Source organism: Ovis aries, chromosome 3 (assembly GCF_016772045.2).
Source record: "Ovis aries strain OAR_USU_Benz2616 breed Rambouillet chromosome 3, ARS-UI_Ramb_v3.0, whole genome shotgun sequence".
NCBI lineage: Eukaryota > Metazoa > Chordata > Mammalia > Artiodactyla > Bovidae > Ovis > Ovis aries.
Genome location: NC_056056.1, coordinates 130,516,675 through 130,543,599, shown reverse-complemented (window position 1 = coordinate 130,543,599; position 26,925 = coordinate 130,516,675). Strand labels below are relative to the sequence as shown.

General features: G+C 44.6%; 1 protein-coding gene across 2 annotated transcripts in view; it reads right to left on the bottom strand.

Moving 5' to 3' along the window:
- The window catches only part of PLXNC1 (plexin C1), a 155,442-nt gene that overhangs the window by 31,891 nt on the left and 96,626 nt on the right, over positions 1–26,925 (bottom strand). For both annotated transcript variants that reach the window (XM_060412507.1, XM_015094600.3), the window contains exons 13-21: positions 25,106–25,309; positions 24,804–24,989; positions 22,314–22,416; positions 18,833–18,934; positions 18,429–18,532; positions 15,072–15,110; positions 14,729–14,853; positions 13,547–13,745; positions 8,641–8,787 (exon numbers count right to left, since the gene is read on the bottom strand). In XM_060412507.1, coding sequence (XP_060268490.1) covers positions 8,641–8,787; positions 13,547–13,745; positions 14,729–14,853; positions 15,072–15,110; positions 18,429–18,532; positions 18,833–18,934; positions 22,314–22,416; positions 24,804–24,989; positions 25,106–25,309 — 1,209 coding nt within the window. The remainder of the gene's footprint in view (positions 1–8,640; positions 8,788–13,546; positions 13,746–14,728; positions 14,854–15,071; positions 15,111–18,428; positions 18,533–18,832; positions 18,935–22,313; positions 22,417–24,803; positions 24,990–25,105; positions 25,310–26,925) is intronic.

The following is a 26,925-nucleotide window of genomic DNA, read 5'->3' as shown; positions in this document are numbered from 1 at the left end:
GATCCTGCCTGGGAAGTATTTGAAGACAGATACAGCTGTGGGATATACACACGAATTCAAATACCAACAGAAAATAGTAGTCATCAATGAAGTGCTTTAGAGATTCAGAGAGATATTGTCTCTACCTTGGAGGAGGGTTTTCGAAGGGGGAGAAATCAAGGAAGGCTGCATGGAGGAAGGGGCATTTGAATTGGGTCTGGAAAGGTGCTACATGTGCAATGGCAGAGAAGGAGGCCTCTAGACTATGGAGACTCCTGGCTTCAACTCTAATTAGACGGATGTGCAGCAAGCTTCAAGCTTTTGCTCAGGGTAGTAGGTCAAGAAGGCTAGGTAAAGAATCTCACTTCCTCTGGGGAAGAATCGGGGGTAGAGGCTTGAAGAACCATGCTTGCCTTTCCAAAGCCACCATCTGGCGCGTGAGGGAGAAGCCCTGTACTATTTACAGAAACAAAGTCTGAAGACAAGAATGCTGGTTTAGGTTTCTATTAATAATAGCCAGCACAGACTGAACCCGCACCACGTGTCAGGTACGCTTTGCTAACTCATTTAATCCTTACAACTGCTGTCTACAGTGGGCACTATTATTAGCATCGTTTAACAGATGAAGAAACTGAGACAGAGAGGGTCAGAAACGTGTCCAAGAATGCAGAGCTGCTGCGGGTCATAACTAGGCCATATTCACACTCCTAACTGCAGAGCCAAAAGGCCAGCGAGGTGATAAACCTCTGAAGGGAAGGCCCCACCTGCCTCGGGTTCTTAGTAAAGGCTGTCTGAGCAGACAGCTGGACACAGAAGAGGAGACTCGATCTCCTTACCTTGGCTGGCATGGGGCCCCATGGAGCCCACTCAGTCTGGAGCAGCCTGTGGCTCAGGGCCCCTGGTAAGCACTTTTAGGAGCCTCATGTTCACCCAGAATAAAGACGACCTTTCCCAGCCCCTGTTGCAGCTGGGTATGGCCATGTGATTCAGTTCAGGTCAATGAGATTCAGCAGATGTGTTATGTGGCAGCCCCTGGGAAACTTCCTGAAAAGACAGCTGGTGACCATCTGTCAACTTTTCTGTGGCTCAGCATATGTCCTGCTGGTTGGACTGTGGAAGGAGGCTGGTGGGGAGCAAGCACCTTAGGTCCTGAGGTCACCTCAGGATAACAAGAGAGGAGTTAGGGAGCTAGGGTCTGCGAGGACGCCCCAGCAGAGGCACCCACCAAAGCTGGCCTGCCCACCCTGGAACTTCATGTGGGTGAGAGAGAAACTCCCCTGTGGCTTAAACCACAGGTATCTTGGGTCTCAAGGAACCATGGATTCAGGAACAACGCCTTAGCTATTATCAAGAAGGGGTCTTAGAAGAGCAAGGGGATTTGGAAGGCACAGGTACCAAACCCAGAGAAAGGACCAGACTGGAAGGATCCTGGCCTCCACTGCAGGTCACAGTCCAGCCCCTTGGGGCATGCAGGAGTGTGACTGTGGCCTCCTGTTCGCATCTGTCCAGTGAGATACTGCATGCTACAGGTTGTAGAAGTCCACGGATAGGGTTATGGGTAACATCTTCAATAGTAACATAAGTGTTTAGTGACAATAGATGCAGCTAATCAGCTTCCCTGTATCACCCATCATCAGTAAATGACCAACCAGAAAGAACAGCGAGGGGGCAGTTTGTGTTTCAACATATAACGAGGACTTCCCTGGTGGTCCAGTGGTCAAGAATCTGCCTGCCAATGCATGGGACACAGGTTCGATCCCTGGTCTGAGAAGATCCCACATGCCGTAGAGCAACTAAGCCCAGGAGCCACAGATACTAAGCCCACACTCAAGAGCCCACGCTCCGCAACAAGAGGAGCCACCGCAGTGAGAAGCTGGCACACCGCCCCTAGACAGTAGCCCCCACTTGCTGCAACTAGAGAAAGGCTGTGTGCAGCAACGAAGACCCAGCACAGCCATAAATAAGTAAAAATAAATGAACAACAAGCACGCGCTCTGCAGCACGATGGCTAGCCATCTTACAGATATCATGTCCTGACCTCGTTAACAAATGTACAAGACTAGGGTTTAAAATCTACCTGGTTAAAGATGAGGAAACAGGTTTAGAGAGGTTGGGTGACTTGCCCAAGGTCACACAGCTAGTGCGTAAAGTGGCTGAGCTCAGAGTCACACCCAAGACTGTCAGACTCCAAACCCCACCTCTTCTGAGCAGACCATCATGGTGCCTAGACACCTAATACCGCTGCTTTGCTAGTAGCTTTACCCATCAGCCCTTAACCAACTTGGTGGTTTCAGGTTATTAGGGAGGTAGAAAAAATAAGGCTGCAGAGGGCTGAGAGGATTCAAGCAGGGGGAGAGGCATTGTCCCCCACTTTCCCCACAGTTTGGTGGGAAAAGAATGATCCTTCCACCTCTTGACCTCACCAGCCATATTCTTGGCTAATGATGGCAGGGACATTGCTGCATCCTTTCTGGAATACCTTCTGATACCTAGAAACCAATTTCAAAAGAATTTATTATAAACCAGCAACTTTATTGTAAAAGGTCTTAGGCCAATAATTGCTTTCATTAAATAAAACCTATAAGATACATTTCTAATTTCACTGCAGAACCAAATGAAGGTCAAGAGAAAATCTGGTTTTTATACTAAACTGAATTGGAGAGAAGAAAACCACTTCCAGAAGTTCAGCAGGAGCAGTGAGACTGCAGAATTAGACCTCCAAGTCTCAGAAAAGTTTTTGATTTGAGGTTTATCTCAAACTGGCGTTGGGTCGGGGACATCCTACCAGCCGCCCCCTCTAATGATGCTCTCGCTTGCCCGAAGACCCCTCCCCAGCCTCCTTTTCCTTTCCCCACCAAAGACTGAGGGCCCAATGCTTCCCATGTCAAGGTATTTGACCCCCTGACAGAATAATGAGGAGGAAAGGTCTTTTCCATTTTGAAGAAAAAACACCAAGTTAACGGAGAGAATTTCCTCAAATTTAAGTTTCTCTCACAAGTTTTTCTACACTTGCTAGCATTTACTAACACTTGTTCATGCAAAAATCAAGTGAGAATCTGTCTGATTCAGCCCAGAACGATTGATTCCAGTATTTTAGGTTTAATGTGTTTCACAGGTTTTTGGTCTTTCTGGCAAAACGCCCATGAATTGTAGCTTTGTGGACAGTGATGAAACATTCCCACTGCTGTGTCCCTCTAAGGAGAGGAAACAGGCGAAGGTTTTGGGGGTTGAGCAGGAGGATGGATTTTAGTTCTTTTCCTCTGTTATGTCAAGCTCTAGATTAAGGGCTGGCGACATTTCTGTAAAAGGCCAGACAGTAAACATTTAAGACTTTGAGGTTTATATCCTCTCAACTGCAACTACTCAACTCTGCCATTGCAGCAGCAAAACACACACACACACACACACACACACACACACACACACACACACACACACACAGACAAAGTAACTGAACAGGCATGGCTGTGTGCCAATAAAACTTTATTTATAACAATCAGCAGAAGGGCCACATTTGGTTCACAGGCTCTTGTTTGCTGATTCCTGCTCTAGATAACAATAACATCAAATGGGATGTTGACTTTAACAATACAAGACTAATCTAAAAAATGTCTTTATCTCCACTATGATTTCCTATAAAAGTTACCATTCTCTGAGGAGTACAAATATAAATTTAAGAATCCTTAATGAGGAAGTAATAGAGTCACATTTGAGCCATAAAGAAGAAAATTAAGTACTTTTGTATTTAGGTAACTAAATTATTTTCTAATCCCATGACTATGGATGTGAGAACAAAGAGTACGAAGAGGAAAGTCATTTAAAGCACTCATTTAAGGTTAATTTTTCATTTTCCACTGCCTGCCATCAAATAGGATGACTTAACCTCAAATGATTATAAAAAATGGTTTTGCTTCTGTGATCAGAAAGCTCAGAACTGTAACTATGGAGTTAGTAGTGGTTTCAGTATTATTGCAAGTCATAATGGAAATGATTTGCACAATGGGAGAGAGAAAAGGGGGGAAAGCTTAAGAACTGTTAATTAACTTTACTGTTTGGCCACAAATGCTAGGAGTATTAAAAAACAAGATTGCTGAAGAGAAAACATCAGGATTTAATGAACAATGGGATGTAATTGAAGTAACAGAGAGTGACTTAATCGGGACAGTGGGTTGTTTAATTATGGGGATAATGGATCTTCTGAAAGGACAAACTAAACGGAAGAGAAGGAGCTGGGGCATGGGGGGCAGAGCCACTGTGTTGAAGGAAACTTATCGATGAGCAGCTCTTGCTAGAGACAGTTAGAGCTGCATCAGAGATGAAGCAGTTTATGAAACATGACTGTCCCCAGCATGGTGACTATTGTGGAGAAAGGGCTGGCGTGGGCCGGCAGAAACCTGCCATAAGTCATAGCAGCAGCATTAAGATTTCTGAAGGTAAGTATCTGTGCTTTTTCAAGATTTTCTAATAATCTTAAAGACTTTCTCATAGATATGAGAATGAGGGCAATAATATGTTTGTCGGAACAGTGTCTCCCAGGGCGCCAAGATGCTATCTCTCAGACACAGCCGACTGGCAGGCTCATTTCCTGGGTTTAAGAGTTCAAAAAACCATTTCTCGCTGAACTTTGATTGTAAGTCAAGCTCCTCTTGCTAATTCAGCATGCTTGCTACGAGTTATTGGGTTTTCTCATCTCCTCCTGAAAGTGAAGCAAATGTCCTTTCTCCCATGCGGTCCACTTTCCCGGAACTGAAATCCCCATTCACTCCCTCCTCAGAAGTTTCAGGCGATCTGCTCCAAAATCTCTCTCTAGACACAGACCGCCTTGAGGGAGGGCCCGAGAGGCTCCAGCCGCAACCTCAAACGTGCCTAAAGGAGGTAAAACCACAGAGCAGCAGGCTTTACTCCTTGTCTAGCTGTCAACTTGGAATGCCTGGATGTTCGAGTCGTGTGTGCGTGTGTCTGTGTGTGTGTGTGCCTGGATGTTAGAGTCATATGTGTGTGTGTGTGTGTGTGTGTGTGTGTGTGTGTCTGTCTGTCTGTCTGGATGTTAGAGTCATATGTGTGTGTGCCTGGATGTTCGAGTCGTGTGTGTATGTGTGTGTGTCTGTGTCTGTGTGTGCCTGGATGTTAGAGTCATATGTGTGTGTGTGTGTGTGCCTGGATGTTCGAGTCGTGTGTGCGTGTGTCTGTGTCTGTGTGTGGGGTACGTGTGCTCCCCTGATTCTTCCATCCGGGAGCTTGAGAACATTATGGCGGTCTGCCTCATTGAACACCAGTCTGCGGTCCCCTGGTAGAGGAGAGTGGGTTTCTCCTGGTCCTAGAGGAAGTGACTTTATGGGGCTTTGCTTACATCTAAGAAAGGCAGAGGAGTTTTCCTCCCAGGGCACAGCAAACAAAGAATTACTTCTTGGAGCCCATGTGTTACTATAATGATTTCCCGTACAAGCAATTGGTAGGATGTCTTTAATGTTCTAGAAAACACTCCACACATCAGAAGAACACATTCTAATCTTTAGAGGTGTCAAACCTAACTTTTAGGCTGTTGGACGAGGTGCTGTGTTTTTGAACATTTAGCCAAACAGGAGCTTGCGGGCCTCTTTTTAAATGTGCCCCTGACATGGCACCAACCTCTGCCATTTCAAACCATTCTAGTGGCTGCTCTTCACTTCTCCCTCTGACTTTTCTTTTCTTGAAAAAATGTACACCGCACAGACACACACACAATCGAGTTTGTTCACCACACCTTGGTTTTCAATTACATAAACCACCTCAGGCAAATTTAGAAAATCAAGACTTTAAACCGCCGGGTGTATGTACAAGCCTGGGGAAGTGGGGGTAAAGTGAGAAAGAAGGGGAGGGAGGAGGAGAGAGGAAGGAAGAAAATTTAAAAGATGATGGTTAAGGCTGAGGGGACTCGCCTGAAAGGAAATGAAAAACCTTAAATTTTTTATATTGACCTTCTGCTAACATTTTGTCACACAAGCACAGACCGGATCAAGCCTCTCTGGAGCTCCTAGTATAACCATTCACCATGAAAGAGGTTTGGGGCAGCTCCAATAAAAGGTATTAAAAATCAATCTTAAAGTCAAGGGCCCTAGAAACAAGAGGCCCGCCCCTTCCTCAGTCTCAATGCTATCTACTGGCAAATCCGTATTCAAAAAGGAAGATTTATGTGGATTTCGGAAAGCATAATTTTCCATCAACCTTTTCCCCAGGGGCTACAGAGGAAAAAAGAAGCTAAGAGTCGACACAAATTTCAACATCAAGAAACATTTTGATGATGAGTTGAGTGTTAACAAATCAGAAACACATGGTCTTAATTGACTGTGAAATAAATAACGTTTCAAAATGAAAGGGGAAAAAGTGTTCAGATGAAAAGCATCAGAAAGGACTCAGGCCTTGAAAGCCGCTCCAGGCATTGAATCCTCCCCACTCCCAGTTCCATCTTCTCCTCTGCTCTCTTTCCTGTCAGGGGGTTCTGTTTTCATGAAAGTGAGACCCTGCTGGCTTCCCCTGACCTAGATTCACTTGTAAATATTTCTCTTTGGGAACCTGTGGAGCTCCTAAAATGTTCCAAAGCAAAAGCATGAACATCTTCAGGGTTAGGATCCAGGCCCTGGGTCTGAAGACAAAACCCTGAATCAGCGAAAGGAGAGTCAATGGGCCCTGATGCAAGCTCATCTTTCATTCTCCCGACATACCAGGGGGATTCCTCCTGCAGGATGAACATCAGGATCGCCTGGAGCAGTTAAGACATCTGTCTGTGCCCTGGGCTCCATCCCCAGAGTCCAACGGAGTTAGTCCCGAGGGAAGGCCCAGGTGAGGGTGTGTCTGGATCAGCATTTCTAACAAGTGCCTGAGGAGATTTGAATTACATTTAATAACTCTACACGGCACTCATGTGTCCAGCAATGGTCTAAGTGCTTTCTGCCTGTGTATGGTGTGTGTGTGTGAGTTGCTCAGTCTTGTCCAACTCTTTGAGACCCCATGGACTGTAGCCCTCCAGGCTCCTCTGTCCGTGGAATTCTCCAGGCAAGATACTGGAGTGGGTAGCCATACCCTTCTCCAGGGGATCTTCCCCACCCAGGGATCGAACCCAGGTCTCCTGTATTGCAGGCAGATTCTTTACCATCTGAGCCACCGGAGAAGCCCAGAATATCAACCCTTAATCCTTGTGACACCCATGAGATAGGCAAGCAACATGATCACCATCCTCATTTTACATGTGAAGAGATGGAGGTACAGAGAGGTTTCCAAATTTGCCAAAAGCCACACAGCTATCCAGAGGCAGAGGCAGAATTCAAATCACCTGGCTCCTGAATCTACACTGAGTAACCACTCTATCAGTGACTGCAGTAGCTGCAGAAAGCTCTTGAGAAATGTCAGGTTCTCTGGTCACACCCCCAGACCTACTGAATTAGAAACTCTGGGGTTTAATCAGCTCTCTAGGGGCCTCTGATGCACGCCAACATTGGAGAACCACTGCATCCTTCGGGTAAAGAGGGGAGCAGGGACAGAAGTCAGAACTGGCGACTCTCTGGCCAGCCTCCCACCTTGTGGAGGGAGCTGAGCATGTGTCTTCAGTGGAGGCTGAGCTCCATTTGGCAATGACCAAGAGCTCTATAAAGCTTACTGAGGGACTATTATCCCACCAGAGGACACAACCAGAACATAGTCTACAGCACCGTGGTGCCTGCTCCAATTAAGGATAGATTCTTCCAGGATGACACTGCAGTGCTCGCCATCCACAGCAAAGCCGCAGGAGACTCAGCCCTTTCACTCAGAAATACCAAAACCCCACTGTAATTTTTTCCCTCCTTCCCCACTCATGAGATTGTGAGCAGCTCAGAATCTCCATAAAGCCAAAGATCAAAGCCAAAACACAGCCATCTCTTTCCCAAGCCTCTATTAACAGAAAAGCACAGAAAAATCCAAAGTGATTTTGGAGATACTTGCCACGCTTAACTCTCTAAAATTCCTGACTGTGAAAAAAAAAAAAAAAAAAAAAAACCGGTCTCTTTTCCTTTAAGGAAGGGAAGAGGGTGGGTGGGTGGAGTGGGGATGGGAGAAAAGGAAGTTCTTAAATGGGTGAAACCCTCCAGCAACCAGGCAATCATCTTACTGCCATGATTTACAGCATTCCTCTAAAAATATCTATGAGATCACAGAACATTAAGTGCATGACACCAAACATTTGTAACTAATCCATGAAAATAAAGTAAGGGCGTCAGGTTGCAGGGGAACACAGTGGAATTTGTCTTGCGTTATCATTCTAAAATAAGACGGCCTCAATTTGGTTGAAATACATCTTCACACATTGTCTTCCAGGGCAGAGTCATTTGAGAAATTCTGATTGCAATTCTAAATGCTGAATAGGGAGTACTTTGCATTTCCTTTGATGATGCTGAAGGCCATAAGCAATCCTGATATTAAAATCTTTGGAAATTGATGAGTTCCTCAGGCATCGTTATAATACTTTTCTCCCCAATCAGAGTAATTAAAATCTATTATGTGAACACGTGTTAATATTTTATCAACTACTGTTTTTAATTAACTAAAAGTCTGAGGCCTCTCACAGTAGTCGTGACATCATTTCAAGTGACACTCTCCCCCCACCCCCCACAGACACTGTCCACCCCACCAGCTTCATTGCAAACTTACCACAGTACTGAATTCTGGAACCTGCCACAGCAGCCAGTCCTCATTAAGGGTGTACAGTGCTTTGCAAGTGATTACATCGACGGGGCCCTTGTTTATTTTTTGGTTCAGAGTTGTCACCAGCAAATAGAATGGCTCCCCAACAGTCTCCTTGGAAAAAGATGCAAAAGTAACAGTTTTTGCCAGAATCCACTGTACTTTCCAAAGAATGAAAGTTTCAGTTTATGGCACCATGACAAGAGACAGGAGGCAGTGTTTTCTAACAATCAACATGAAACTCTCAAGAAAATACATATTGCTCTACTTAGGACTGGGAGCAAAACTCAGGAAGCTGCCTCCTCTCCCTAGCAAACACGTGTTCACACACACACAAACACATACACACTTTCTCTCACTGCATTTACAGTTGATAACAGCATGCAGTACACAGATTGATCATTCTTTTATGCGTTAAGCTTCTCTACTTCAGCCTAACTCTCATCAGTTGGCCTAAGAACAGTTCGCAGAGGTTTAACCTTTGTTTACATTCCTATTTAACTGCCCCAGTTGTTTTTTTTTTTTTTTTTTTTTAGCACGCTGAAAATAAATGGCAGGATGATTAACCTTGGTAACTAGAATAAACATAAGAACATTTTATAAATTTATCTAGGAGGAAATTTTGGTGTTAACAGCTTCTCATAAAGGAAGTGGCCCTTAGTTACACAATCTGCAGCCTCACCTGCTCATGAGCAAGCCAGCCCCCAGTGGTTCCCGGCCCCAGCCATCATGGTCCCACCTGGGTACCTTTGCTAGTACAGGCTGCAGAGGAACCCTGTCTCCTTCCTCAGGCTAGATCCGATTCCATGACTCTAAGGATCTTCCCAAGCATTCTGATAACTTCCTCCTGCACTTGTTTTTTTTCCTGGATCAAGGGTGTCCACCCTTGCTGTTATAGAAATGCTTCAAATCTGTAGCCACTTTGTGCTTGAATGGACTCAGAGCAGCCCCAAAGCGGGAGGCTTGTGTGCTGTGCTCTCATGCAGCCTTCCAAGGCATGTAGCCCTGGGTTGACTATCGTGTAGAAAATAAACGAAGTAAAGAAGCCATCTGTGATCAAAAGGATATTATTAAACTGAATTTGAGGGGGAGGAAAGAATCAGGGCCACAACCAGGAAGTCAGACTGCCTCGGTGATGATGAGCAGCCAACCACGTGACTAGGGCCTAAAGCCCCAGTTTACAAAGTCAAGCTTCACAGCCAATGCATCTGGCCTGGAAAGGAAGATTTCACCGAATCTCTCACCTGCTTTCCCTTGAACAGGTAAACCAAGACATCTTTGAAGTCTCCTGGGATCCCACCCCACCGGCCCCCATACCATTCTCTACACTGCCAGCAGGGGCGCATCCCTCCTCCGTCCCTGTCCCTGGCTTCCTGTCTCTCCTGTGCCGCCCCACCGCCCCTGGGCCCCCGCACCACTTCCCTCTCCCCTGCTGACAGAGCCTCTAGTCGCTTCCTTACTGTAGGACAGGGCTGGAATGTTCAAAAATTTCCCAGGTGGGGAGAGTGCTGGGACTAGAACACGGCATTTCAATTCTCATGAGAAACTTCCTTTATTTAGAGGTTCACAACCACACGGCTCTCTTCTCTCTCCCTCCACCCCCTTAGGTAATATCCTGACCGCAAACCTAGAACCTCACTTCTCTTTGCTTCTAGCCCACATCAGAGATGGGGATAAGCACCCTTGGGAGGGGGCTGGAGGCTTCTGTAGAGGTCGGCATTTGGGGGCCAGTGGGCTCCTCTGGGCTGTGCAGAGCGACAGCTTCAGACTCAGTGGCCCTGTAGTCAGAATTCTCCGGAAGACTGCAGCTAAACTCAGATAAATAACATCTCATCTGGCATTGTTATCCACACCCGTGGTTCGAAACCTGGAGAATCATCACCAGAATCCCTTGGGGCTGTTATAAAAATAACTCAGACATCTGGATTCTACTTTAAATGCGGGATCTCTGGAGAAGAGGTCTGAGCGTTGGTAGTTTTAACACCTTCCCAGCAGATTCTGGTGCATGGCCAACTTAGGAAAACATGAGGCCATGGGGTTTCTTTGTCACCACCGAACACAAGTTCTAAGTTGTGTTAGAACCTACTCAGACCAGGATGCACACAGCTCCTGGGGAGCCGGCCTTCAGAGCTCCCTTTACGGAACTGACCCCACCCTTCCCATCCTGTGATGGGAATTAAGGTTGGCCTTTTCACCGTCCTTTCCTTCAGGAGACCAGATTCTCTGGCCATAGCTGAGCTTGAGGCTTTTGCACCTGTGATCTCATTCACCATCCCACCCCGCCCCACCCCACCCTGAATCCTTTCCTAAGCCTGAAGAAGGTGGCCTCCCCCTTGAGGAAGCAGTAAGCGGGGTGGCTAAGAGCTCTCTGGTGTTGTCACAGCGCTGTGGGATCTGTGAGTAGAAAACTCTCGTCTATTCTGTGCACCCCAACTCTCCGGAATGCAAAATGGTCATAAAGGTCCTCACCTCATGGGATTCAATGAGAAAAAGAAGCAAAGCTCTTAGCACACTGGCTGGCACATTCAATAAATGGCAGTTATCATTAGTACTTGACCCACACGGCCTTGGAGGCAGAGAGGAGGAAGTTACCTGGAGGTCACAGAATACATGGCGCCCAAGCAAACGTTTGGGGCGGGATGGGGAGATAGGGCAGGCAGGAGGACTAGGCCATCAGAGCCCTGTGCCCTTTGGGCATGTGGAGGGGGAAATCAGGCCCTCCACGCCAGAGGGAATTGTTCCCCTGAAAATGAAAGTATCACTCAACTGGCTGAATGCCACTTCCTCCCCAGGGAGCATGCTGCCCCCTCCCTACCCCAAGTGCTCAAGACACCCATGAATCAGCACTGCAAAATCCTAATGCAGAATCCTCTGCTCAGAGGGGCCGTTTGGGCTCTCAGCCCAGACTTTGGGGACTCCTGACCTCTTTAATGGCCAGGCCCCTCCTTCAGTGGGAAGATGCCCAGATGGGAAGGACCATGCCCAGAGCCACAAAGCGAGCTGGGCTGAGATGAACGTCTAGCCAAGACTCCTAGGCCAGGGTTCCTTCTGCTCCCCTCTCCCACATTCTCAAAGGCAGGGTGATGGGATCACCTGCAGGAGCCTGGAAACCGGGACTGCCAGACCTCGCCTTGAGTTTCTGAGTCAGTGGCTCTAGCGAGTGGTGGGGCAGGGGGTGCCTTTTGAGACTAAGAGCCAGGAACTAGGTGAGGGCCCTGCTACCTCTTTCGAAGCAGCTGTGGCTGAAGCTAGGGAGCCAAAAATATTCACCCCAGAAATAACTGCTCCCCATCTCCCCAAAGCATATGATGATTTATACCAAGTAAACAGAAAAGAAGGCAGATTTCATCAATCTTAATAAATGGGTATTGCCTTGGGAGAGAAAAGGGTTGGTAAAGAAAAAAAAAATGTTGTGCCTCTACTTGTAAGATTGCGTTAAACTCTAAGCATAGTCTATTTAAGGCACTGCTTTTTGGATCTAAACTTAAGTAGCACTGTTAAAACCTGTGGCATAGCAGTGTATCTTATTCAAACTTTAATTAGATTTCGGAACCAGCTACAAATACACAATTATGCAGTTTTGCTGGAATCTGGATGGCTGGTAAAATTAAAGAAGGATAAGAACCTCCTGCACCAGGGGCCTCAGAGGGTTGAATGGAGACTGGGTTCAACAGAACACACTTCTTTTCCTATTAATATTTCATAATAATAATGGGCACAGTTTATGGAGTGCTTCCTCAATGCCAAGCAATTGCATACATTTTTTCATTTATGCTTCAGAACAGCCCTAAAACATTCTTCCATTCTACAGGTTATAAACCCAAGGCTCAGGCTGGTCAAAACACCTGCTTGGGGCCTATAGTAAGTGGTAGAGTCTAGTTTTAGACCAGGCAGCAGACTCCAGAGTACTCCCTCTTACCTATGGCATCTGTGAAAACCTCATGTAAGAAAAGATTTCAAGATTCAACTAGACTACAACCATATTTCCATAGAAACTCTCACAAAGTGAACTCAAGGGGTGGAGGGCTCTTTGGAGACTTGCTTTCACATGAGATGACCACTTGGATTTGAATGTCATTAGCTCATGTGGTAAGTAAACAGCAATTTCCCAGATGCTCAGAGGCTCTGAAAAGAGTGTGTTTTCATCAGTATTTGAAATATGGGGACTTCCCTGGCAGTCCAGTAGTTAAGACTGAGTTTCCAGTACAGGGGCATGGGTTTGATCCCTGATTGGGGAATTAAGATCCCATATGCCACACAGCACAGGCATAAGAAAAAAAGAGAAAGGAATGTTCTCTCCATTCAGTTCAGTTCAGTTCAGTTGCTCGGTCGTGTCCAACTCTTTGTGACCCCATGAACTGCAGCATGCCAGGCCTCCCTGTCCATCACCAACTCCTGGAGTTCACTCAAACTCAGGTCCATTGAGTCAGTGATGCCTGCCAGCCATCTCACCCAGCATGTGTTAATTAACCATGTGAAGATGGACACAAAAGCCACTGGGTTTAAAGTCTCAGTTACGTAAGGTAAGCTCTAGAAATCAATTGTACCACATTGTGGCGAAAGATAACACTTGTGTACACTTAAAAATCTGTGAGAAGGGTCTCACATTGACTGTATTTCTTAATCCAATTTTTAAGAAGAGAGAGGTCTTACCTGAGGAAATTCTAAATGAATCACACTTGCACAAGCCAATCAGAGCCAAAGCAAATTTTCTCTTCCCCTTCATGTGCCCCTGGTGAGGACCAAGACTAAAAGCAGTTAAATACTGACACCACGGAGTACGCAGGACTTATCCTGGCAAAGACGTTAGCATCTGCTGAAAATAACTGCTTACCGTCTTACTTCTGACACTGCCGAGGGATTCGACACTTACCCGCAGAAAACCGGAAAGGCAGACAGACATCCAGTTTGTGAGGAGCTTCTCCACTACGGACTCTGTGCGTCTGAGCATGAGCTTAGGTTGCATGTTGCTGCACTGCTCCATTAAGTCCCTGGTCAGCACCTCCAGGATGCTGGTCAGGTAGACCAGCTTGGTTTGCAGGGCAATCGTTAAGAAGGAAGCAAACAGACACCTGTGTAAAAACAGAGCCTGGGTTACAATAGCCAAGACATGGAAGTGTCCGCAACAGATGAATGGATACGGAAGATGTGGTGCCTATATACAATGGAATGGTATTCAGCCATAAAAAAGAAGGAAATCCTGCCATTTGCAATAACATGGATGGATCTCGAGGGTGTCATGTGAAGTGAAATAGAGAAAGAAAAATACTGTATGAGTTCACTTAAATATGGCATATGAAAAAAAAACCTCAAACTCAGAGAGAGATCAGATTGTGTTGCTCATGCTGTGCACCTAAAACCTCTACAGAGCTGTATGTCAATTATATCTCAAGAAAAAAAAAAAAAGATACACAGACGATGGAAAAAAAGCACACTAAAAAAAAAAAAAACAGAAAAAAACCAGAGCCTTGGTTAATTAGGGTTAACCATCATCTGTGGCTTGCTTGGTGTTGATAGCCATCTCCAGGGAAACATGAGGGGCCCAGCAATGGGGTGTTAACAGGATGCCTCCCTGTGGGTGTTTTTTTTAACATCTAGGTTTCAACTACCTTAGCCTTCAATCCATAAAAACCACATATCAATGTTAACTTCAGGTCATTTTATAGGTTTTCAGCTCTAAAACTTCAAACTAGAGAGGTAACAAGAAGTGAATGTCTTCCCTGAATTTTCAGTGTTTTAAAAATAGAAAACAGCACTTCTGCTTTTGTGACTCAGGATTCATGTTTCTTTCTTGGTGTTGGGGGTTTTTGGGGTGCTTTTTTTGGGGGGGGTCACATGTGTGTGTTTCTTCAAAACAGAACTTGTGTTAGGGCACTGTGTTCTGAAGTGGAGACGCTAAGACTGCATGGCCACCCAAAGAGCCAGCCGATCTCTCAAAAGAGAGATGCGGGTTCTCAGACACCAAGTCCAGGCTGTCGTTTGGAAAGGAAATAAGAGGCGCAGTTTTATCCTCTCTCCTTAATCACTTTCAAAATAGAAACAAACTGCCGGATACCTGTCCTTCACTGAAAAGTTCTTCTGCTTTTCAAGAGTGTGGATAACAGTCACAAGGAAACTTTTATTACAAATCAGGGCATCCAAAGCTATGAGGCTTTCATTCTTGTCGCTGGCATCTCTGTTCTGAAAAAATATATAATATAATATAAATAAATTAACTAAAAGTTAGAAAGTAGATCCACAATGGGGTTTCAAGACAATGAATTATTTAATACCAAATCTGTGATCCCCAAATGCCCACAATAACAATTCTAAATAATGATGGAGATGATGATGGTGGTGATGACGACACTATGAGAGTCAGGCAGTCATGGGCTAAAAATGAAAACTTATAGACTTACATGCATATCTTCAGTGAAGATGTGGGTGAAGCCACCTGACTGAGAGGAAGGAGACACTTTAATTATTCATAACATCCAAATGAAATGAAGAGTGTTTTTTTCTGTTATAATACCTGAGTTCGTTTTAATAAAGTAGAGACACTATTTGCTAATCTGAAGAGCCCCTGGGCGTATGCTCACTGCATGTTCTCTACATAATAAATAATTATTCAGCTCTCAAGAAACACCAGTGACTTCTGAAGGCCTCCAAGAATAATTATCATTGCATCAGTCCCATTTTTTGACAGATGAAGGTATTTAAAAGAATTGATTCAAAAGTTAAAGAAGTGGCGGTGAAAAGATTATGCAAATGTACAGACCACTCCTCAAGCAATTTACCTTCTAAGGATAAATACTGAGTTGCATTGGTAAGTTTATGCAAGTCCTCGCTTAGAAGTATTTACTGTCTCAATACACAATGTTATTCAGGACCGGATGGAGAGGGGTGGCTAAAAGCTAGAATCTGGAGTCAAACGACTTGAGTTCCAGTTCTGGTTTCATCACCTGCTGGTCACATGACTTTGGACAAGTCTTTGAACTTCTCTGAACCTGACTTTCCTCATCTGCAAAATGGAAACAGTAATGACTCCCACCTCATGGGTTAGGTGTGAAAATAAAATTAACGAGTGCATAGTAAGGTTTTCACATCAGCTATCATTATTAGTTTTTTTTTTAATCACTAACAGCATACTAAACCACAATGCCATTGCCCTGTTGGTTTCTAAAAATATTTTAAACTGTTATGCTCTGTAGCCCCTGAATATAAACTTTGAAATTTGAGTTTCTGCTAATGTATCATAAATCATATTGGAATTAAATGATTAAAATTTAAAAAGCATGATGTGTAACACTGAGTCAATGGGATAAAAATATAAATTTAAACATTGTTATTTTTAAATGTTTTCATAATCATTGAAACCATTAAAGTGAATTTCTTCTGTAGAGGATTTTTGCCTTATATTTTCAAATTTGTTAGCCCAAGCAGAAGACCTTAGACTATTTTGGTTATACTCTCCACTAGTAATAAGCAGAAAAATCGGACCCCAGGTTTGCGTTTTCTAGTTCCTAATATTTTTCTGCTGAACCAACCTTATGTCAATAGGCAATTTAAACAGATTAATTCTTGACCTCAAATAGGGAAATACTGCTCTGGCTCCCTGGGTTCAAAGGCTCCTTCCTCCTTTCATTCAAATTCCTCTCCTCCAGGTGGTTAGATGCTCTGCTTAGCCTTATGTCTGTCTTCTATTTACAGCAAAACAAAGTTGCCGATAAAATTTAAAGCAAGGCTTTTACATCCAAAAAAACCCAACTAGCAGGGCAAAAAACTAGGAGCTGGTAATGCCTTGGTCTCTGAGAAGCTACCATTTCCTCTGGGTTTTGCCTGTTGTTATTGAGTAGGTATTCATCACTCAAGTTCTCTCCCCACTTCCCAACTTCCAGGCCTAGAGGATGTTGGTCCAGATTTATCAGTGAAGGGCCTATTCATCACTGGGACTTCAAAGTCTAGAACGCATTTCAACTGGTGTTGTCACAGAATACCCTCCCCTGTTCTCACTTCTTAATTATTATCAGTTCAATTTTAACTCAGGTCTTCACAATGGGGTTCTAACAAATGTATGTGCTTGCTTTTCCTGGGTCTCCCCCGCTCCTTTGAGATGCTACATAACCCTGAGTTAAATCATTTGCCTTCGCAAATGTCTTTAAGATAATACAGCATTGTGTCTGGGATTTTTTTTTTTTAAACACTCGCAACAGTGTTTTTTACATTCCTCAACTCAATCTTGCTCTTGATTACCTAATTTAGAAGACAGGAAAACTTTTTTTGCAGGCCACAGATTACTCTCTTCAGCACTCTAGGGCAATTATTAACTATAAAAGCCCATATAGTACTCCTGTAGACGGTAGAAATCTCTTATTTTACTGCTATTAAATTCTTAATGGGGATCTCAGATAGCTGGGAAATAGGACTCATGGTGCAACCTTTGCTGAGGTCAGGCACAGTCATCCTGACTCAGGGAATTAAACTCCCCTCCCCAGGCGGTGCTCTGCCGTGGAAATGGAGGAGTGCCAAATGGTAAGTCTCGGTGCCTGATATTCTTGGAGGATAACTTTAAAAAAAATATTCAAGTGCAAAAAGTTAAGGTCTTATTTCTAGCCTCCTTGATTTACTACACTAAGACTTGGACCAAAAAAAAAAAATAAATATATATATATATATATATATATATATATATATGGTAGGTGTTTTATAGAGGTACCCCAACCTCCAGACACAGCATCACATATCATGGTGTCTGCTTCTAGAATGATAGAGAAACTGAAAATTGCTTACTGCCCGTGTCTGGGTTTCTGAACTCTAGGCTTCTGGCCAAATGAAGCTGAGAAGTTGCTGGTAAAGTAATACAGGCCAAATCTCTCTTTTGGCCTGGAGAGATTACTGGCTTTGCTTAGGAATCTAGATTTAAATCTGATAATTGGTGTTGATGTGTTCCAGAAGCTGAGCCTCAATATGGGCACCAGTTCTGGACGAGAAAAGAGCGGTATGGAAGGACTGGGGTATCAGGATGTTCAGGCAATGGCAAGAGGATGGGCGTACGTTGCCAAAGACTCAGGAGGGTGAATGAGGAAGGCTATGTGAGTGGGTGAGGAGATGGAGGTGTGAGAACGTGAAAACCCAAAGGCTTAAGGAGACTATTCCTCGGAGTCCTAGAACAAATTAATTAATCATCTCATGCAGCTCTTTCTGCTAAATGAGGGTGACACCGTCGCATCAGCTGAAGAATGACTGCTGAAGAGAACCGTAAAACCCTACAGTGCTAAAAACGGCTGCTATTAACTCAAACCCTACGCGTGTCTAGGTTCCTCCCTCTCGGCCAATGGCACTTTCCATCTCCAATTGCGAAGTAATGGTGAATAATCCAGTGGCTGCAACGGAAGTCATGCAGATAAACACAACAAATTGGCCAGCCCACAATTTATTGATTTTTAAATAAACTAGCTCACTTCCCAAGCTACAAATTCAGTTCTAAACTGGTAGTAAAATAAAGCAAAAATCATCACTCTGAACTTGTGTCCCTCCTAGGGTTTTGTTACTGGACAAAGAGTAATTGCCAGCGACCCATCACTGCTTTCTACCCTCATCAATCCAATTAATAGTTCTCCTCCTCCCCGCTCTGCTCAGATTTAAGCCATTATTCTGTACCAAGCACATTATCTGCAGCTGCCTTGGAAGCAAACACCAGTTTTTTGACAACAGCAACAAGCACCTTCATTATTATTCAAGTCTCAACCTTAGGAAGATGATCAATGCTCTTTTACCTCGGGGAAGAAAGTTCTCAGAGCAAAATGTTTGTAGTCAAGGAAGGGAACAGTTCCAAAACTATCAACCACATCCAATTTATCCATCTGCAGCTCAGCAAAGCCTGCGAAACAGAATCCCAAGAGCAATATTTTAACTCAACCAACAACGGATAAGATCTGCTGCTGTTTTGTCTAACACAGAGTATGACCTTGCTTTTCATTAAAGAAGAAACAATAGATAATTACTTGGTTGGCTGCGAAGAAACTGAAATAAAATACAAAGCCAGGCCTAGACCCTGCTGTTCAGTTGTCTTCTATCATACAAATGGTTCTCATTAACGTGGCTGGTTCCATTTAAGGGTAAAAAAAAAAAAGACAATAAAAAAGGCTTGTTTTTCTACAAACACAACTTTGGAGCCTACCATCACGTATCTCTTTCCGGAGCTCACTTTCAAGGAGCTCCAATTGTTGGCTCTGCTTGCGACTCAGCTCCTTCGATTTGTGCCTGGTCACCCCCACGGCCACTGCAGAGAAAGAGAGCCAGCCAGAGATTGACAGGTTAAAACACAGCAAGGAAAAAACAGAACCAACTTTCATAGTTCTTGTAACAGAGGGAAAGCAAGAAAGACTAGCATGGAAGAGGCAGAATCTCTAAGAAGAAAAATTTCTAGTGAAGGGTCACTCTAGACAGGAAGATGTTCACCTGTAACAGAAAAATTAAAAAAAAAAATTACTCATCTTCAAAGTAAAAACTAAATCAAATAACCTTCACTTGTAACCAAAGATTCCAGCTGGCTGAAAAGTAATGAAACAAGCCAAGTCTCCCTACAGCCACAGGCCACTTATATTGTTCTGTTCTGTTTTAATGTTTCTAAACATCCCTGGAGAAATAAAGTTGGAACCTTAAATGCAGAAAAAGCCCCACAGATCCACAGTGCGCTACGTGAGTCAAACTTGCATAGATCAAGTGGATGACAGGATGAGTGGTCCGCAGAGAAGCGCCCTGTCTGGATGTTGCTTCCTTCTCCACTTCATTCTGCTTCTAACCTACACTGCAGAGGCAGCACACTGAACAAGTTCAGCACTGGTTCATGTCCCCGCTCTGCTATCAACTAGCTGTGTGGCCTCAGGTAAGCTCCCTGGCATCTCTGCGCCTGGCTGCCTTATGTTAAAGTGCCTGCCTCCTTGTGGTATTGACAGTGTTCCAATAAGCAACTCACAGAAAGCATTTGGAGCCTCTTTTTAAAAAAGAATATGTAACAACTGTCCTTACTATTGTCAACTGTCCTTATTCTTCTAGAAATTTTTTCTCTTAATAGAAATTTCATGATAAAAGGATCACGTTACCAGTAGATGCGAATGGTGCTGGAGGAAATAAAATTCTACACAGTAAGTCACCTCCATGCCATCATGTTCCATTCTGATGGTGGGTTTTTAAGTGCACTCTGTTCGTAAGTCCAACAAAGTTAGCCTAGGTACCCAGCTAACACAGTACTGTACTGTAACAGGTTTATAATACTCAACAAAAATAACATGTACATAAAAAACCAAAATTTAAAAAAAAAACATTTTCAGCAGTATGGTACAACAACCATTATTCAGGGGCTGACATTCATATTCACATGTTTGAAAGTTCACAACTTGAAGGTGTGTATGTAGGGACTTACTATACAGCTCTGCACTGGACTACTTCACAGTCAACAGTCTTAATGATAACATGCATCATGCATCTTCAAGAACGGTGGAGCAGGCAGTGATTCTCAAATTGACTTGACTGTGGAACCCTTTCCCCAGGAGCATCACTTGGGACCGTTGGTCCGCAGACCACCCTATAGGCAGCACCAGCTCACTGCTTGCAAAGGGAGCTAGCAGGCCACATCCCTCCAGTCACGGCTTTTTCCTGGTTGAAATCTCCAGGGGAAGCCACAGTGGGGGTGTTTCGTAGGTGGCAGCCCTAGGCCAGGTGTGTTTAGTATTTTCACTAATGATCTGATTGATGGACTGAAGGGTACACTTACTAACGCTGCTAATGACACATGGTAAGAAGGGGAGGAGGGCTTTGAAGGGCTTCTCAGGCACCAATGAAATCAAGAGCCACATGTCAAATGCAGCCCTCTTCACCTTAAAGAGCATCAACAGTTTTTACCAACAAAGTGAAGGGAGAGGAAGGAAGAGTCACAGGGAGCCCGGGAAGGGATCAGACCTTCCTAGGGAGTCACAGAGTTTACTGACTCCATGATGAGACTGTTCTATCGAGAGCTGCCTGACAGCAGTGGATTTCTCAAAACTGAGCTCAGCATTTAGAATTTACAAGTAATCTTCTTATTCAAAGCCAGCACCAGCCAAGACCTCATTAATATATCAGGTCCAATTCTGGATTCTAGACGCATACAAGTGGTGGCCAACTTGGGAGAGCTTAACAAAGACCTGACACGATCATCAACAAACAGTACAAAACAAGGTCTCTACAGAATGAATTCATCCCATTAGGCTAGTCAACAATACATATAAATCTTTTCCTCACTGGACCGGGAATTCCCCGAGAGAAAGGACAAGGACTGAACTCACCATCCCAAGGTCCAGAGTCTTGCACAGTTATCAGCAACACAACAGGTGCTCAATAACCATCAGGTATACACATGCATGCATGGATGGATGAGTCAGTGAGACAGTGAGTACAGGGAAGGAAGCAATGAGCAATTATTAACAGAAAGCCATCAGAAAGACAATGCCTGTACTAAGACAAGAAATTGAAAGGGCTCCATAGCTCTGGAGAAGAGTTCTCTCTCTCTCTCTCTCTCTTTTTTTTTTTTTTTTTCAGGAGGACAAGAGGAAACAAACAGACTTAAAGCGAAAAGCAGCTCAGAAACACGGGTCAAAAACTGAACGGCTACAGGGACCAGGCCCTCAGATGAGTTAAATGGCCTGTGTGGAGCAGTAAGGGAGTGGTGGGAAAGTGGAAGTTGCTCAGTCATGCCTGACTCTTCGCAGCTCCATGGACTGTAGCCCACTAGGCTCCTCTGTCCATGGGGATTCTCCAGGCAAGAATACTGGAGTGGGTTGCCATTTCCTTCTCCAGGGGATCTTCCTGACCCAGGGATTGAACCTGGGCCTCCTGCATTTCAGGTGGATTTTTTTTTTACCATCTGAGCCACCAGGGAAGGGAAAGGTTGAGTCTGTGGCAAAAGCGTGGTGAATATAAGCCCTCCCTCCAGACAGAGCCGCGCCCCAGCTCTAGCAAACCCACGCTATAGAAACATCAGGATCCAACGATCCAGATCTTTACAATTTTCAAGTGATTATAAAGAATATGAAGCATGTCATTTTAAAATGATGTCAGTGACTTCAAAGTTGTAAAAATGCTACTTGAGCCAAACAAGACACCTTGGTGGGCTGGAGTTCATCCAGTGAGCAACCACATGGGATCACTGTACCTGGATGAGCTGCGGATCATTTCAATAGACCTTACAGATCATGATTCCAAAATACAGTTCTGCCAGAAAGGAAGGGCTGGGGTCAGGGGTGTGGATGTTACTGGGGGGAGAAGGCAGGATGAGATGATCAAGTCCTGGGAGCCCCATATCCCAGAGGAATTCCGAGGAAATCATGTAAATGGGACATCAGTCATCATAATTCACAAATTTAGTGAAGCAGAGTGGATTATATTTCTCAAACACCAAGGTATCATCTTTGTAATTCAGCATTTTATTAATGAAGCATCCTAAAAAAATATTTAGGAAGGCCTCGGTGTGAAACTATTAGTCCTTTCCTGAAGTTTTGATTTGGGTTTTCATCCACTGATACTCAACTGAAGCAAACTGCCCCTGAAAGCAGGAAAGTCTTCCTGCCTGCCGAGAGGCCCCTGGTAATAATTTCTCTGACAAAATTAAACAGGGCACTTACCAAAAATGACAAATACTAGCAAGATGGGAAGCCCAATCAGAAAATACCAGGGCGAAAGAACTGATTCCCGTTCGACAGAGAGCTTCAGGTTTCCCAGTCTGACCTAATAGGACAAAGAGTGTCTTTAGACCCAGTCAAGGTGAGGAACACATTTCCCCCCCAACATGGTTTTCTCCAAGATACAAAAAGAGGTGGCAAGCTAGGCAGGATAGCTGAGTAGGTTAGCTTTGCGCACGCACGCTAAGTCACTTCAGTCGTGTACAACTCTGTGCACCTATGAACAGCAACCTGCCAGGCTCCTCTGTCCATGGGATTCTCCAGGCAAGAATACTGGAGTGAGTGGCCATGCCCTCCTCCAGGGAATGTTCCCAACCCAGGGATCGAACCCTTGTCTCTTACGACTTCTGCACTGGCAGGCAAGTTCTTTACCACTAGACCACCTGGGACCACCAGGGAACTCCCCAAAACTCGTCTTTAGAGGCAGCCCTTTGCTGCTCACCTTCAGAAACCTTGCAACACTGTCCCCTACCTTCCACTTCACTTTTCTTTATCAGTTATCTAACACATCTTCAGTTTATTTTCTATACTATACTGCATGCCTCATTAGGTAAGCTCCATAAAGGCTGAGTTTTTGGGTGGGGGGCGGGCGGGTTCCGTTTTTTCTCTGCTTCATCCCTACGTCCCAGTGTAGGCATTCAGGGATGAGTCATGAACTATGAAGAATGCTAGCGTTTGCTCTTTTTAACTAACTTGACACATGGGAGCACTTGTGGGTTTAGCTGTTGTTATTCATTTTATAATTATTATGACCCTCTTTACCATACAACTGATGCACCAAGGGAGGCTCAGTTAAAGCCAAGTTATCTATGGTCACACAGCTATTAACTGGTGCCCCTGGGACATGAACACATTTTTTGTTTTGCCTTCCAGTCTGATGTTCTCTTTTCTTGTCCTTTATCCATTTGTTTATGACTCTAGATGATAAAGCATTTTGGGAGGGACAGAGACCGTGCAGAGTCTCCTATGGCATGAACGCTAAAAATGGAGGTCTCCAATATGTTTCCCTTCCCCATGGTCTCATGCCTTTATTATGAGACGTAAATACATCAGTGATGGGGCCCTCAAACATGTCTGGGAGAAGATTACATGCAGTGAGCATGACTTCACAGTAGAGGAAGCAGCCCATGACTCATAGACTACCTGGTTTCCACTAGCCTCTACCGTTACTTTCAGTGCGCTGGGGAGACCCCATCCTGGGTTTCTGTTAAGACACGTCACCTCTGCATTCAGGCAGAGAATGACAGCTCATTTGTCAATGGGGTCTAGAGATTCTGCTTGCAGATGCTACAGTCTAGAACAAAAGACTGCTCTATGGCTAGAACAAAAGCTATCAAGACATTATTATTATAAACAATGGTGTGCTCAATGCTTTGCCATTCCAAGAAGCACATGGATGGATTCTGCAAGCTATTTTGGGGAAATAATGCTTGGGCCTGAGACACCAGCCTTGTTTATCTTCACTTAAAGTGAAGACCCAAAGATCCATAAAAGATTCTATCTTGGCTTCTGGTTTAGCCAAGGAATTGAGACAGTTAATTCTTAGATAGCGTGATAAGGAGTCCAGGGCCCCCAAGGAGAAGAGGGGTCTGGGACCCTTAAGGAGGAGAAAAGGACAAACTTTTTCTTTCTACATTCCTTTATCTTAGTCACATAAGACTTTTTTCCCCTCTTAAGCTCTGAGTTGTTATGGTAACAATCTATTTCTTAAAGAGAGTTAGTCTTTTTTTAAGGCCAGAGCTAATGATTATACAACAAAGCAACTTATCTTGCTCAAGTGTATGTTTTTCCTTAAGTTCTGTACTAATGATTTTAAGGGCTTCCCTGGTGGCGCAGAGGTTAAAGCATCTGCCTGGAATGCGGGAGACCCCGGTTCGACCCCTGGGTTGGGAAGATTCCCTGGAGAAGGAAATGGCAATCCACTCCAGTACTCTTGCCTGGAGAATCCCATGGAGGGAGGAGCCTGGTGGGCTGCAGTCCATGGAGTGGCAAAGAGTCAGACACGACTGAGAGACTTCACTTTCACTTTCGATGATTATATAACAACAATGTATCTTGCTGGAAGACATGTTTCTCCTTAACAGGAACCTTCTGACTAATCCTGCTATGTTCAGATGTATGCTGTGAGAGTGGGTCTCAGAAGACCTTTCTATTGTTAGTAACCAATTGAAAACGTACATAAGACGTTGAAAAGACTAGCAAGTGGGGAACTCTCCACTCCTTTCTGATGTCTATGTCAGAAGCTTTCTCTTGCCCTTTTTCACTGTAATAAAATTTCTGCCACACGAAGTTCTGAGTGTCTGAAGCTGAGTCCCTGGCCCTGAAGCTAACTCCTCTGATTAGGAGATCAGGAACCCGGCATTGTTCACGGTAAGCTATCAGAATCCCCCCAAATAAGGTGAAACTGACAGGTAGGACTGTCGGGCGGCTTACGTGGACTTTCTTGGAAGAGGTGGCGATGCTGTTTGCAGCAGTGATGTGTTTAATTTTGCAAAAGATGGTGGTAAGATCTTGATTTCTAGTAATATTTTCAAAGCTGCAATTTAATGACTTATTTTTTCCATAGAAGAGAGTAATTTCAATGTCTTCCTTGGAAATGTTGAAGTTATCATTTTCTTTCTGTGAAGAAAAAGATGGAGAAATCTGGGCACATGTGGAAACTCACAAACATAACACACCTTTTTGGTTGAGGGGAGCACATTCCCCCCGCCACACCTTGAATGAGAGAGACATACTTGAATTTTTACTTCCAATTCTGTGTCCACCTCAGACTCAGCTCGATACCCTGTGAATCTGGGGTCATCAAGGTACTGCAAGCTTCCACAATCCAAGGCGGTCTCCTGGACTCTGAGCTTCACAGTGACATTTGTAGGCCCTTTCGAACTCTTTAAACTGGGGGCTAAAAATCTGCAGTAATTTGCCATACAATATTCAGAGACCTGAGGGAGAAGAAAAAAGCATTTTGACAGCTTCATTAATGAATCTCAGCTCTGGGATTGAAGAGCTAAGTGACCTGGGCAACTGAACCCCTGTGTGCCTCTGTTTTCTTCTCTGCACAATGGGGATAACAGTACTACCTACCTCATGGGGTTTAATTAACTCTAAATGAGAGGAGGGCTCACTAAATTAAATGTGACTCTCCATGTGAAGATGCTTACACATTCATGCAAAAAAGCCCTCAACAAATGCTAACATGGTTATTAACACTATCAGTAATAATGAAAGCAGAAGATGATACAATGAGGGGAAAAGGGTACTTGGAAAGAAGTCAGTGGGAGAAAGGGGAAAGCTTTGCCCCAGCGAGCCTGCGTGTCTTTCAGGGCATCAAGGCTGAGTCCTGGGAAACTGCAGGAAGGGAGGAGCCGGTCCCTCGGCAAGGCCAGCTGCTGGCCTGCATGCTGCTGGCTTCCCTGTGTTGGGTAACGTCTGTGCTTTAGCAGAAATCACTAACCACAAGGAGGAAAATGCTTTGCAGGCCTGACAAAAAAATAGAGGAAAAAAGTAAAAGGGAGAAAGCAGCCCCCATGAAAGAAAGAGCATGAAGATGGGAAACAAGGCAGAAAGGACGGCCTGCTTTACAAACTTGGGCTTCCCTGGTGGCTCACTGGTAAACAACCCACCTGCAATGCAGGAGACGTGGGTCCTGGGTAGGGAGGATCCCCTAGAGGAAGAAATGGCAACCCACTCCAGTATTCTTGCCTGGAGAATTCCACGGACAGAGGAGCCTGGCAGGCTACAGTCCATGGGGTCATAAAGAGTCAGACACAACTTAGTGACTGAACAACGGCAGCTTTACCAGCTTCTTTAAAACAAAGAAGCAAACATAAATACTGTCATTTTCAGGAGTATAAAGAGATGGGCAGAGAAAGCTGCCGGGAGAGGGGAGGTTGACAAATATTCTAAAGCAGAGCAACTAAAACTCACAAAATGAAATCTGCTAGGTGGGGAGTTTTCCTCTTTATTATTTGCTGTCTAATATTGGAGTTTTGAAAAGAGGGTAGGAAGAAGCTACAGGTGAGAAAGTCAGATGCAAAGCGCTGAGACCTGGAAAAGCAAAACCTTCCTTCCCCTTTAAGCCCCTTTCCAAACGACTGCCCTGAATCTCTCCTTCACATCTCTGGCAGCACGAAGAAAACCACAAAACCCACAGCCTCTCCCTTCTCAACAGCGGTAACCTCAGCAGGCTGGCTTTCTGCTGAAGATACCTTCCAGGAATATGACTGGTGATAGGGTCATCCTAACCTCATTATTCCCAGCTCTCTAGATTTCCATGCCTGTGACCAGCTCCCGTCATCTGAAATACTCTTTTTCTGCAGTTCCGAAGAAACTTTTTGGCCACCTTCACTGGCCATCTTATTTTCTTTCACGCCTTCAAATGAAGCTGTTCTGTAAGACTCCGCCTTAGGCCCTCTTTTCTTCCTTCCCTCTGCCCTCACTCCCAGGATGGCATTCACATACTCCCTCCAAGGACAATGCCAGAGAAATGACCAGTCATCTCTAGCTCCACCATCTCCCCAGCATCCCTGGATACTTGCACGGGCATCCGCAAGGACCT